The sequence below is a fragment of the Aquarana catesbeiana genome, linkage group LG05 (assembly GCF_042186555.1).
Source record: "Aquarana catesbeiana isolate 2022-GZ linkage group LG05, ASM4218655v1, whole genome shotgun sequence".
Lineage (NCBI taxonomy): Eukaryota > Metazoa > Chordata > Amphibia > Anura > Ranidae > Aquarana > Aquarana catesbeiana.
The window spans coordinates 533,310,653-533,325,899 of NC_133328.1; the positions used below are offsets into that span (position 1 = coordinate 533,310,653).

Below are 15,247 nucleotides of genomic sequence, written 5' to 3' on the forward strand. Positions count from 1 at the left end.
TCACATATACTTGTATTTTCATACTGAAGCCCAGAGCTCCCTATACATGGACAAAGCTTTGCTCCTCCATAATGGGTGTATTACCTAGTACCCCTAGAGTAATAATGTTTCCTTCAGAGTCATTACATGTTGTACAGTGCTATCACATGCCGTACAGAGCCATCACATGCCGTACAGTGCCTTCACATGCCGTACAGAGCCATCACATGCCATACAGTGCCTTCACATGCCGTACAGAGCCATCACATGCTGTACAGTGCCATCACATGCTGTACAGTGCCATCACATGCCGTACAGTGCCATCGCATGCCGTACAGAACCATCGCATGCCGTACAGTGTCATTACATGCCGTACAGTGTCATTACATGCCGTACAGTGTCATTACATGTTGTACAGTGCCATCACATGCCGCACAGGGACATCACATGCCGCACAGAGTCATCACATGCCGCACAGAGTCATCACATGCCGCACAGAGTCATCACATGCCGCACAGAGTCATCACATGCCGCACAGAGTCATCACATGCCGCACAGAGTCATCACATGCCGCACAGAGACATCACATGCCGTACAGAGTCATTACATGTTGTACAGTGCCATCGCATGCCATACAGAGCCATTGCATGCCATACAGTGCCATCATTTGCAGATTTATTAAAAAAGAAAAACTGAAATATCACATGGTCCTAAGTATTCAGACCCTTTGCTCAGTATTTAGTAGAAGCACCCTTTTGATCTAATACAGCCATGAGTCTTTTTGTGAAAGATGCAACAAGTTTTTCACACCTGGATTTGGGGATCCTCTGCCATTCCTCCTTGCAGATCCTCTCCACTTCTGTCAGGTTGGATGGTAAATGTTGGTGGACAGCCATTTTTAGGTCTCTCCAGAGATGCTCAATTGGGTTTAAGTCAGAACTCTGGCTAGGCCATTCAAGAATAGTCACGGAGTTGTTGTGAAGCCACTCCTTCGTTATTTTAGCTGTGTGCTTAGGGTCATTGTCTTGTTGGAAGGTAAACCTTTGGCCCAGTCTGAGGTCCTGAGCACTCTGGAGAAGGTTTTCATCCAGGATATCCCTGTACTTGGCCGCATTCATCTTTCCCTTGATTGCAACCAGTCGTCCTGTCCCCGCAGCTGAAAAACACCCCCACAGCATGATGCTGCCACCACCGTGCTTCACTGTTGGGACTGTATTGGAATGGTGATGAGCAGTGCCTGGTTTTCTCCACACATACCGCTTAGAATTAAGGCCAAAAAGTTCTATTTTGGTCTCATCAGACCAGAGAATCTTATTTCGCACCATCTTGGAGTCCTTCAGGTGTTTGTCAGCAAACTTCATGCGGGCTTTCATGTGTCTTGCACTGAGGAGAGGCTTCCGTCGGGCCACTCTGCCATACAGCCCCGACTGGTGGAGGGCTGCAGTGATGGTTGACTTTCTACAACTTTCTCCCATCTCCCGACTGCATCTCTGGAGCTCAGCCACAGTGATCTTTGGGTTCTTCTTTACCTCTCTCACCAAGGCTCTTCTCCCCTGATAGCTCAGTTTGGCCATACGGCCAGCTCTAGGAAGGGTTCTGATCGTCCCCAAACGTCTTCCATTTAAGGATTATGGAGGCCACTATGCTCTTAGGAACCTTAAGTGCAGCAGAAACTTTTTTGTAACCTTGGCCAGATCTGTGCCTTGCCACAATTCTATCTCTGAGCTCTTCAGGCAGTTCCTTTGACCTCATGATTCTCATTTGCTCTGACATGCACTGTGAGCTGTAAGGTCTTATATAGACAGGTGTGTGGCTTTCCTAATCAAGTCCAATCAGTATAATTAAACACAGCTGGACTCAAATGAAGGTGTAGAACCATCTCAAAGATGATCAGAAGAAATGGACAGCACCTGAGTTAAATATATGAGTGTCACAGCAAAGGGTCTGAATACTTAGGACCATGTGATATTTCAGTTTTTCTTTTTTAATAAATCTGCAAAAATATCAACAATTCTGTGTTTTTCTGTCAATATGGGGTGCTGTGTGTACATTAATGAGGGAAAAAATGAACTTAAATGATTTTAGCAAATGGCTGCAATATAACAAAGAGTGAAAAATGTAAGGGGGTCTGAATACTTTCCGTCCCAACTGTATGTTTGTGTGTGTATATATATATATATATATATATATATATATATATATATATGTACATACACACTGAAAAGTGCTCAGTACTCCCTGTAAACATAAATGTAGCAAATGTACTCCAGTTCCCTTGCAGTATTGCAGCTTCTTACCAGAACCGAATGATCTCAAATTATAGAGATCGTTAGCGCCTGTGTATAATCCAAAGAGCCAGCATTCTCAGAACAGGAGTCCCCATACAGGTCCAGGATCCAGGGCTCAGAGACCTGTCTCTGTCTGGTTTCCAATCATGCTTCCAAGGTGGACCACAGCACTCAAAATGGGCATAAAAGAGGAAGTCTCATAGCACAACTCATTTAATAAAAACATTTTAATAATAGATAAAGTTGCACTTACATTCACAGAGGAAATGCAAAAGCATAAATATGGACAGCTTGCAAGCAAGCCTCAGGCATGGTCTAATTCCAGCATCTTCGGCGTGATGATGTCACAGACCCGACTCCACCCAATGTGTTTCCCCATAAGAGGCATCTTCTGGGATTGGACAATCGCCCACCTAGCTCACCTTTAAGGAGAGCAAAAAAAAAAAAAAAAAATGTAATTGTATATAAAAAAAAGGGAAAAAAGGTGGGATGGGGACACCTCTTCCAGTGACAGCTGTCTAAGAGGGGATTTCCCTAACTTAGAAAGATTGCCTTTTACTTCCTGTTGTGTCTTCAGTACAGAAGGGAAATCTGCCCAATTGGACTCAGATGGCAAAATCCCTGACAGAGCTTTTATTCTTTCCCTAACCTATCCAAAATGATAGGCTAGCGGTAGTTGGCTTTTTATAGATTTTAAGAATTTTTTAATCACTGCATACCAGGATTGAGTGTTTGTGTTTTATATGTGACTATTGTTTCGCTTTAACAGAAGAGCAACTATCTAAACCAAACATGGGTTTTGGGTGGACAGACCCATTTACTTGGATCCACATTATAATTATTGAGTACCAAAAGATGTCCATGTTTTAAACAGGGGTGTTCTAGATCTAAGCCAATTTCTATAGTATTAATAGAAACAGAAACAGAGCTCTACCTTGTATGCAATTTAAAACACACATGGTGGCCTCACACCAATAATTACCATGCTACTGTTTAGTTTGAAATGTATAAAAGTACCTTTGTATTGCAAATTGAAGAGTCACTTCAATTTTTTTCTAGAGGCCAAATCCTATGTGATAGACATAGGAAAGGAGTCTGCAGCTCAAATTGGCTAATAGTAAATTGATGCTTTATTACCGAACATCTAAACATCTGTCCTACACGTGTGCATATGATACAAAATAGTAGTGTTAATAACTCCCTCACTATTAATGTTCCCCAAACATCAAATATACTGATGATACAATGGTGTCCTCAGTCAATAAAAACAAAACATATACAACAAAAAATTATGATTGAAATAAACAATTTTGAGTGATTACGTGTATCCCCAAAACCACAGTTCCTGTAAAACCAGTCCAGTGAGGTTTTCATACTCACAATACAACCGTATTCACAGCTGTGATGTTATCCTCTTTCCTTCTACATTCACCACTGTGCAGCAAAAAATAACTGAAATGGACTCTCACCACAAGAATATGACCCATTGATGTTAAGTGGGTCATATAATTCAAAATGTAATACTATAAGGAGAGGAGGATCAGGGCTACTCTGTGCAAAGAGCAGGTAAGTATGACATGTTTTGTTTTTTTGTTTTTTTTTTGTTTTTTTTTAATGATTGGTTTACAATCACTTTAAGGGAATTTGCCATGGCTCAAATATCACACATGTTTATCTAAAACTAAGTGTATTTCTTTTCACAGAATATAAAGGAACTAGAAGAGATTTTAGAAGCTATGATAAACCCTGGCAAGCAAATGCAAAGAAGCCGAAAAAATCAAAAAGTGACCTTGCGGTCTCCAATATTTCACCACCATCACCAGAATCGAAGTCATGTAAGTAGACTATAGCAGTTAAACAGTTCTTTATTCCCTTTCTTTTAAGACTTATATTTACTAATTGAAGATATTAATTTACCCTACAGTTAAAAAAAATTACAGTTCTTGCCCTCAATCCTGCAGTGTTCACTGAAAAAGTTGTATTCTAGTAGATAGTGCTCTTGTTGTTGGCTAAATGATGGGTAGTGCCATTTAATCATTTAACTCAGGGAGGGTGCATCATAATGCTGGCCTGGGGTCACAGTACTACCACAGACAACACGTCATTATGCAGAGCAATTCTCTGTGCTGCATAAAGGATCGCCTACCGCCATACAACTAGAACAGAAGATGAAGGTCCCATGTCTATGTACTGGCCAAAAGACATCTGGAATTGAGATATATATTTGGGGAATTTTAAAAAGATATGTGGATGTTTGATGTAGAGTGGTGGGAGGATGGTGACAGGCTTTAAAGATAGTTTACTTTCACCGCTGCTGAAATTTAAATTATAAAATGTTTTGGTACTCTATATTCCAGGGAGTAATTTGCTTCAAAGTGTATTTTTAATTTTGTAACTCCTTATTGAAAAAAAAAAATATAGGGAAAATACCTAATCAGACAAAAGATCTCCTAAAAATGGCAGTTTGTACATCTAACTATCTGACAATTGTTTGATAAGATTATTTGACCTTGTTGGTTGAGCATGCATGTTTCTGAACAATCATCATCACATCACCATACATACTTACTGTTTAAGGCTTTCATGCTCACGCACTGTGAAAATATCTCTGACACCAGCTTAATCTTGGAGGAATAACTTCAGCTGACTGGAAAACTTAATTCCGCCCAATTTAGTTTTCAATGCAGCTGGGAAGGGGATGTTTGCTACAGTCGCAGGTACCCATAGACAGGCTGCTGTTGTATTATTCAGCCAGAATTAGCTAAAATATATTAAAAAAAAAACATATTTTGTCTATGGTTACTCTACAAGTATAGACAAGAGGTTCTGTAGTTGAGTAAACATGTTTAGGACATTTGTATGTCTGTGTGAGCTAATGTGACTCTTCACAGCAATGTGTCTGTGACTCAGAGTAAGTTGTGGTTGCATAACATAGTCTCTATAAGACCCTATAATGGAGAGTCCAGCTGAAAATATCTACTTAAGTTAAAATGTACATAGTGCAGCTACTTGCAGTTATTGTCATAAACATCATCCCTCTCGGTGTAAGCCAGGGCAAAACAGGTGAACAGATAAAGGGATCCAAGGCCAAAAGGCCACCCCACTTGACCTGTAGCATTTGGGAGGTGTTCCCCACAGTATCCGGGTCTTATAGAGAAGCTGTATACTATTTGGCTCTGGCCTGACTACCCACAAGACAGTTCTGACTACAAAAGTCCTCTCATCTGGCTGCAGATCACTTGCTCAGTTACTTGTCCCTCATCAGGTAGGACCTCTCTGAGCTGCTAAGGGAAGGAAGTTGAAGAATTTACACTTCTTGGACATATTTATGAACCCAGGCAGTTATGGAAAATAAAATTTAAAGGGACCTGCGCCTGTATCCGATCATAATGAATAAATGGGCACTCTGCTACAAATACACTTAAAGTGAAAAATGTTTATTTAAAAAAAATAATAAACATATCATCTCATACTTGCCTGCTCTGTGTAGTGGTTTTGCCCAGAGCAGCTGCCCCCCCCGCCTAGTGCCCCCCATAGCAAGCCTTGTGCGTGCTAGTTCCTGAGCTGGCTCTCTGTGTCCATAAGACACAGTGAGCATGGCTCAGCTCCGCCCCCGCCTCACTGGCTGTGATTGACAGCAGCGTGAGCTAATGGCTCAGGCTGCTGCATCTCAGCCAATCAGGAGAAAGAGAGGCCCAGGAGAGCCTCTGGTCTCGTGCACATCGCTGGATCAGGATCAGGTTTCGGTAACTATTACGTAAGTATTAAGGAGGGCTGAATGGGGAACTGCATCCTGAACATTTTTTTACCTTCATGCATAAAATGCATTACAACCACTTTAATTGACCTTATTGGATGGTCTTTTCAGTTGGAATGACAAACTTAAAACCGGTAGTAGCAGGAAGCATATTCTCCTGCGTCTGTTTTTTATTTGGTTTGAAAGGAACCAAAAAGCTCTTCACTATGCTGAAATGAGGAATAAATACAGTATGTTCTTAAAACATAAGGTATTTTGTCTCACTTCTGTTTAAAAAGCAGACTCTACTGTATTCAGGGTGGTAAATACAAGCAATACCACCATTCTTATGTAGACAAACTCAAGCTTTCTGGTTTTCCTTTAGTTTTCTATCAACCATTTTATTCATACCTGAATCCTTTATAATACTGTGATATATATATGACAGCTGTGTGTTATTTATTTTGGGAGTATGGAACAGATATGTGATAAAAGCTGACACTTCTAATCTTCTTCACGATGAGAGATTGCTGCTTCTTTTGATTCTGCATACAATTCTGAATCCGACAACCCCATAAAGGAAAGTGTCAGTTTCAGATTCTGAAGTTATTCATTATGATAGCTTGTGAAAAAAAATGTATGATGTGCCGTGCATCACTCCAGTGTCTTGCTTGTCACCTGAAAATGACATTGTGTATTCACAATTTCCTGATAGCAATGTTTGTGTGTATAATATAGAACATTATACTGCCTGATTTGAGTGTTATATTAGGACAGCTCTGGCAAAACCACCAAATACAATATATATACATAGATACTGTTGTGACCATATAGAGAAGGAAGCAAAACCACACATTTCTGCAGTTTTGCAGAATTTGTGCTCCAGCTCATCTCGCAGCTTGCTCTTTCCAGACGAGTAAATGTCATAATTTATCATTGCAATTATATTACTGCCCAAGTGCTCACTGTATACTCTCACTCATATGACCATACATAAAGTAGAGTTTCACCCAAAAATAGAACTTCCGCTTTAAGTGACCATGACCCCCTGACATGCCTCATTTTTTAGGGGGGGGGGGGGGGGCGATTACCCTCTTTTTAGAGGCATCCAGCTCCCACTTTCTCCCCTGGCTCTGCAGCACCGGAAGGAAGATCTCCTCTCCCCCCTCCCTCCCTGCAATCTTCTGGAACACATCACAGGTCCCAGAAGATTTCCCGGCCATTCACAGCACGCAGCGTGTCTTGCGCATGCGCAGTGCGTGCCCGGCTCTGCAGCCACAGCCAGGCACCCACAGCAAGAATGCCGACACCATGGAGAGGAGAGGGAGAGGATCGGGGCTTCGTATGCCTGCATTGCTGGACCGTGGGACAGGTGAGTGTCTGATTATTAAAAGTCAGCAGCTACACATTTTGTAGCTGCTGACTTTTTTTTTTTTTTTTTTTATGGCGGACCTCCACTTTAAGTTCTTTAGCTCCAAATATGTTTATGCTGCATTCAAATTCCAGCTGAGAATTATAATAAATACAGTCATGCTCAAAAGTTTGCATACCCTGGCAGAAATTGTGAAATTTTGGCATTAATATATAATAGTCTTTTATTTAAGGATAGCAATCACATATTAAGAAGTGGAAAATTCGTGGCTCTTTTGATACCAAGCCAAGGTCAGGTAGACCAAGAAGGAATGCAGCCACAACTGGCGGAAGAATTGCTCAGGAAACAAAGAAAAACCCACAGGTAAGCTCAGAAGAAATACAGGCTGCTCTCCAAAACTACGGTGTACTTGAACAAATAGAGCTGCATGGTTGAGCTGCCAGAAGGAAGCCTTTACTGCGCCAATGCCACAAAAATAGCCAATGAGGCATGTCAAGGTGTTGGGCATATTGTAACCAGGCTTTTTTTGGAACTTGTACAGTAGAGGCTGCTTTCTGGCAACTTGACCATGCAGCCCTGTTTTGTTCAAGTATCATCGTATTGGTCGCCTTTAAAAAGAACCACACCATCTTTTTCCAGAGCAGCCTGTATTTCTCCTGAGTTTACCATTTGGGTTTTTCTTTGTATCCCGAACAGTTCCTGTGGCAGTTGTGGCTGAAATCTTTCTTGATCTACCTGACCATGGCTTGGTATCAAGAGATCCCCCAATTTTCCACTTCTTATTAAGTGATTGAACAGTACTAACTGGCATATTCAAGACTTTGGATATCTTTTTATATCCTTTTCCATCTTTGTTTCATTACCTTGTTACGCAGGTCTTTTGACTGTTCTTTTCTACCTCCTCATGGCTCAGTGTCTAGCCTGCTTAGTGCATCCATGTGAGAGCTAACAAACTCATTGACTATTTATACACAGACACTAATTGTGATTTAAAAAACCACAAATGCGAGAAATTAACTTTTAATTGCCATTTTAAACTGTGTGTGCCACCTTCTGTGTCTGTACCAAGGCCAAAAATCCCAGGGTATGTAAACTTTTTATCAGGGCCATTTGGGTGATTTCTGTTATTATTATTGTTTAAAAAGGATCCAAAAAACTGTGTAATAATAAATGGCTTCATGTGATTGCTATCCTTAAAAAAAAGACAGTTTTTTTGGCATGATCAGTCATATTTTCAACATTAATGCCAAAATTTCACAATTTCTGCCAGGGTATGCAAACTTTTGAGCACAACTGTAAATATTGGCATATGGGCAGATTTTAAGCAAATAATTGATTTCATGGAAAATACATGTAAAGTAAATGATGATTTTACACATTCGCCTAAAGTTGCTGTTTAAAAATGAGGCATATACTCAGGGCTGCTGTTAGAAAGACAAGCGCCCCCCCCCCCCGAAAATATCAAAACAATATTATTACCAAAAAAAACACTACAATGATTTTTAGCAAGCACAAACATAACACAACTTACAAAATTCCCACAAAATCAAAAAGATAAAACTGTATTGAGTTAATAAAGTTCTGTGTGTAATTGAGACTCATTCACATAGGTGCTGTTGCCTGTATGGTGTGGATCTGCTTTTTTTATGTGGCTATTGCTGTATGCAGGCAGCCTATGTTACACTATGGGGATGTAGCAGCTGTATGAACACAGCTGCAGGTCCTAATTTGACAGGTATGCGGATGATGGTGTTTCAGAGAACAATGGCCTCTAAAAGTCGCACATCTAGTTGTCCTGAAGTGGTGAGTAGAGTGGCAACCTCAGCCTGGACTCCAACCAGACCACGCCCGCAACATGTTTCACTCTGCTCCCCCACAGAGCTTAGTCATGGGGATGCAGGTCTATGACCCCAAACACAGACAGTATACATTCGGGGCCACTTACCCACACCTGCACACTTATCAAATTAAGACCTGTGGCTGAGTTCATGCAGTCGCTGCATCCCCATAGAGTAACAGACAATAACATATTGTTCATATACACTGTATGGGCTAGAGAACCTGTGTGGATGAGCACTTCACTTTTTAAATTATTTTTTACAATTTGTTGCTTTTATTTTTTTTACATTTTTTTTAAATATATTTTTTTACATATTTATGCTGTTTGGGGGCTTTTGTGAAGTATCAGGATATAAACAGACCTTTGACATCTCACCTTTGAGACAGAGAAAGGAATTGAGGACTCTAGGCCTCAGGAATGTCTCCTTAAGGATGGATTCTTTCTTTCCTGCAGTTGGGTCTGCCCTTTCTGCCAACCAGGTGTTTTTTAGCATTTGTATTGAGCCTTGCTTGATTTTTATGCTGTAATAATAAATTGCATTAAGGATATACAGTACTGCAAAAGTTTTAGGCAGGTGTGAAAAAAAGCTGTTAATTAAAAATGGTTTTGGAAAAAGAAGTGTTAATAGTTTATTTTTATCAGTTAAAATGGGAAGTAAATTAATAGAAGAGAAATCCAAATCAAATCAATATTTGGTGTGATCATCCTTTGCCTTAAAACCAGCATCAATTCTTCTAGGTACACTTGCACACAGTCTTTGAAGGAAGTCAGCAGGTAGGTTGTTCCAAACATCTTGGAGAACTAATCATAGATCTTCTGTGGATGTAGGCTGCCTCAAAACCTGTCTCTTCATTTAATCCCAGACAGGCTTGATGATGTTAAGATCAGAGATCACTTCCAGGACTCTTTGTCCTTCTTTACACTGATGATAAGTTCTTAATGACAGTGGTCCTGCTGCAGAATAAATTTGGGGCCAATTGCACGTCTCCCTGATAGTATGGCATGATGGATAAGTATCTGCCTGTATTTCTCAGCATTGAGGACGCCATTGATCCTGATCAAATCTCCATCTCCATTTGCAGAAATGCAACCCCAAACTTGCAAGGAACATACTTCACTGTTGCCTGCAGACACTCTTTATTGTATTGTTCTCCAGCCCTTCGCTAACAAACTGCCTCCTGTTACAGCCAAATATTTCCAGTTGTGACTCATCAGTCCAGAGCACCTGCTGCCATTTTTCTGCAGTTCCTATGTTTTTGTTTATAGTTGAGTTGCTTAGCCTTGTTTCCATGTTGGAGGTATGGCTTTTTGCCCAAACTTCTTCCATGAATACCACTTCTGACCAGACTTCTCTGGACAGTAGAGGGTGTACCTGGGTCCCACTGGTTTCTGCCAGTTCTGTGCTGGTGGCACTGCTGGACATCTTCTGATGTTGAAGGGAAGTAAGCATGATGTGTCTTTCATCTGCTGCATTAAGTTTCCTTGGCTTACGACTGTGTCTATGGTCCTCATTGTTGCCTGACCAATAGTGTCCTCAATGCTGAGAAATACAGGCAGATACTTATCCATCATGCCATACCATCAGGGAGGCATATGATTGATCACAAACTTATTCCGCAGCAGGACAAGGACCCGAAACATACAGCTAATGAACTATGTTCAGTGTAAAGAAGAACTAAGAGTCCTGGAAGTGATGGTTTGACCCCCACAGAGCCCTGATCTCAACATCATTGAGTCTGTCTGGGGTTACACGAAGAGACAGAAGGATTTGAGGTAGCCTACATCCACAGAAGATCTGTGGTTAGTTCTCCAAGATGTTGGGAACAACCTACCTGCTGAGATCCTTCAAAAACTGTGTGCCAGTGTACGTAGAATTGATGCTGGTTTGAAGCCAAAGGGTAGTCACACCAAATATTGATTTGATTTAGATTTTTCTTCAGTTTGCCCACTTTGCATTTTATAAATTGCTAAAAATAAACAATTAAGATATATATTTTTGAAAGCATTTTTACTTTACAGCATTTATTCACACCTGTCCAAAACTTTTGCACAGTACTGCATATACAGTATATAAGCCTTCAGTAAGCTTGTATACCACTACCAGTAAGCAGTATAGCTAAGGTTCTCCCAGAGACCCAGGCCATATTGCAGTATTTGCCCGTTTTTTAAAACCTTCCAGCCTGTGAAATGCTGAAGTTAGGTTTCAGTTACAGTTTTTTGCCATTTTTGCACATAAAAAAATGCTATAAATCTTTGTGTTGCTTGTAGGTCTTGACTCATTGCAAGGCACAGTCATGTTGGCATCATCTGTACTGCAATCAGTGACAGAGCTTTGTCTTGATCACAGCCTGTCACTTAGTGAAATTCCCCCCCCAGTTGGCTCATACGTGATGCTTCCAGTAACTTAATTAGCTATTCAGTGAAGTGGTTCACACTAGGATTATCATGTTGCCGATGATGGAAATCATTAATATATTTATAGGAGAGAGCTGGTTGTTGTAACAGTAGCAATACCCAGATAACGTGTATTGGTGCAGAATGAGGCTGCATGTACAAAAAGGATATATTACCTTTTAATTGAAAAATAATAATAATAGCCTATCTGCTCAGTAATTTCGTTTTTCCACCAAGGCTGCTGTATTGCACTGGCCCACCCCGGTTCTTTTTATCAGTAATCTAGGGATCTGAGAATCCCTTTTTACCTACCTGTTTTTAAAGCAGAGGAAAGATAATTGAATACATCCATTGTCATCTTCTTTCTGCCTTTCACAAACAGAAAGCCTGATGCATCAAAAGGTCGGCGCCAAAAAGGTTTGCACAGTAACATCTTTGTTCTACACAAATAAGATTACCTTAAATTATCGTACTTTGTTAGGAAATTTAAAACAAAATATAGATCTCATCAATTCTTATTGCTGTTTAGTACACACGATGAGATTATCAGACGAATGACAAATTTTTTGGATGCTAATCTCCATATCGAAAACGAATAGGATACTAAAGTGTGAAAATTCTCGTACGACAGAATAAAAATTCGGACGTGATGCAATGTGTTGTATTGTATTTATATGGTATTTTTGAAAATTTTTTGCATTTGTCCATTCAGAAAATTTGGGGGCGACTGCTGTGTACTAAAGATCAGATTATAGTACAATCGATTCGAAAGCGGTATTTTTTTTGTACGATATTCTGATCGTGTGTACGGGGCTTTAGATTTACCAAACTCTAATCATAGAAACATGGCACTAACAAGGGCAGAGGTGGCTGTATCCGAATCTCAAACAACTGTAGATGTGAATTTGCTGAGACCTTTGATGTTACATTTCAAAATAATTGTACAGTATTATGTAATGGTACCGCATACAAGCTAATTTATTTTTAATGTCTAGGTAGTTTGTGGCCAAGGACTAAGATTAAATGCAGTAGAAAAAACTATTTTAAAAAGGCAGTAGTATTTTGGGACCTGAAAACCACCAGTTTCTCTCATAAAGGATTTTGTAATATTATTTTGCAGAGGCGTCTAAATTGCCTGAACAACAACTGGATTAAATGTTCCAGCAGGGATTTATAATATGTTTGCGTGTGTATATTTATATATAAAAATGAAAGTTTAATGTAGATGTAAATCATAAATGAATGATATATTGTTTGCTAAAGCACCAAGGAGGGAATTCAGTACAGCATATACAACACTTTTTGGCATTTTACAACACTATTTAAAATAACCTGTGCCTAATTCAGAAAAGCCTCGTGACAGTCTCATTTGCAGTTCTAACGCGTATGACTTTAAGAACCGATCGCTATGGCTGCAAAAGATTCAAAAAGAATAACTACTAGTTTGCGAAATAGGAAACTGGATGTAAATAAGACAAAACTTGAGATGGCATACAGAAACACTAGTGCTCAGAGTGGAGCATGTATTTGCTGGGAAGCTTTCATAAATGTGACTGGTTCTGGAACAGGGCTAGTGGGTTGCTAGGACATCAGTGGCTGTGACTGTCCTGACAACCAGTGACTCATCTCTGACCACTTTCAGCTGCCAGCCGGGAGATTCCCTAGCCGACAAGGCCGTAGGAGTTGAATGAAGCTGCACTAAGGTTGGAGTATTGAATGCAATGGACACTCCAGCCTCAAACTGGCCATACACAGTTAAATGGAGGAATCCCCTTCTTCGCCAGAACATTGTTACATAATAACATAGTTGATAAGGTTGAAGAAAGATATATCAGTCCATCCAGCTTAACCTGCGTGTCTCTGTGTGTATGTGTTTAAATCACTACCATTTCTCACATCCCTGTATATTGCATTTGCTAAGATGCCCATCTAAACGTTTTTTTTTAAATTATCAACACTCCACACTGACACTAAGAACTGTGAAAGGGTATTCCACATCCTTACCATTCTGACAGAAAATATCCCCTTACGCAGTTTAAATTGGTTGTAGAGGCTGAATTTTCTTACCTTCATGCATTCTATACATGAATGTAAAAAACCTTCTATGTGCTGCTCCCCCACAGCCCCTCCCTTATACCCACCTGAGCCCCCTCTCAATCCAGCAATTTGCATGAGAGCCTTGGCTATGCCAAGTCTCTCTCTCCTCATTGGCTGAGACACAGCAGTGGAAGCCATTGGCTGCAGCTGCTGATCGATGGAAAATTTTCCAACATGTCCCTTTGACAGAAGTCAATTAAACAATCAACTTCTATTGAGCAGGGAGCCCACACACTGATCAGCCGTATGTTTGGCCAGTTTCAGTGCTGTCACTCCCCTATGGCTTTGTGCCATAAATTTATGTATAGGTAGGCAGAATTCTAACCAATATCAGAAACCACAAAAGCCTTATACCAGGAGCGTGTTCGGCTCACAGCACTACACTCTACCTGGATTGATCATAACAAACCAAAAAGCTATGTGTGACATAAATATGACCTCAAATTAAAAATGTAAATCTAAATACAGCAACCAATAACTAATCAAAGGGAGACATAGAAGTGGGAGTTTTAAGGTGCAAATGAATCAATATTGAGAACAAATTCAAAAATATATACATTTTATTTAATAAACATCATTTAAAATACTATTTTAAAACCAACATGACTAAATTCATGTGGTCATTGTACAAAAGTTTGTCGACGCTACATGTTTCGCCACAGTAATGGCTTCCTCAGGAGCATTTGCACGACTTTGTGTACAGTATCACTATAATTTCTTAATTTTATAGTGATACTGTACACAAAGTCGTGCAAAAGCTCCTGAGGAAGCCATGATTGTGGTGAAACATATCGACAAACCTTTGTACAATGACCATATGAATTTAGTCATGTTGGTTTTAAAATAGTATTTTAAATGATGTTTATTAAAATGTATATATTTTTTAATTTGTTCTCAATATTGATTAATTTGCACCTTAAAACTTCCACTTCTACTTCTCCCTTCGAAATGATTCTACTATGGGGAGGCGATGCTTGTGATTAAGACCTCATATCCTTGGTTACATTTATTTTTCAACAAATAACTAATGTCAACTACGGAGTGGGTAGCCCAACACCTAGACACACAACTACTACACCCTAGGAGGAGTGATGCTGTAATTAGGGTGTGGGAACTCCACCTGTGAACATAAAAGCAAATAATGGGAGAAAACAGTGCAGACCTCTGGTGTAGTAAAAAGATCGAAGAGCTTTATTAAAAACGGCATATTATATACTCACAAAATAAAATGTAAAAGAGCTCATATAGTCCACAAGAAAGAGCCCACTTAACACACAACACATTCACAAGGAAAGGATGGATGAGCAGCCATATTGTCCGGATCACTGTGTGGCCAGCTGACAGGTGAAGAACTGGGCTGGATGTTAGAAGTCTCTGCTGCTCATGCTCAACTCGCTCAATCCCAAGGACAGCACTCAGTGGGCAATGGTCTCCTGTAAAAGTGGGGTCCCAGGACGCCTTCCGAGGACTCCTCCTCCTCTTCTTCAGCTAACCCCCACGGGCTACCCGCTCCCATTTAAATAGCCCACACAAGCTCCAAA

The 15,247-nt window shown here is 40.1% G+C and overlaps 1 protein-coding gene across 1 annotated transcript in view; it reads left to right on the forward strand.

Annotated features, from left to right (window-relative positions):
• LG05H8orf34 (linkage group 05 C8orf34 homolog) overlaps positions 1 to 15,247 on the forward strand; it is a 427,150-nt gene that overhangs the window by 150,226 nt on the left and 261,677 nt on the right. The window contains exon 3 of the mRNA XM_073631776.1: positions 3,971 to 4,102. Coding sequence (XP_073487877.1) covers positions 3,971 to 4,102 — 132 coding nt within the window. The remainder of the gene's footprint in view (positions 1 to 3,970; positions 4,103 to 15,247) is intronic.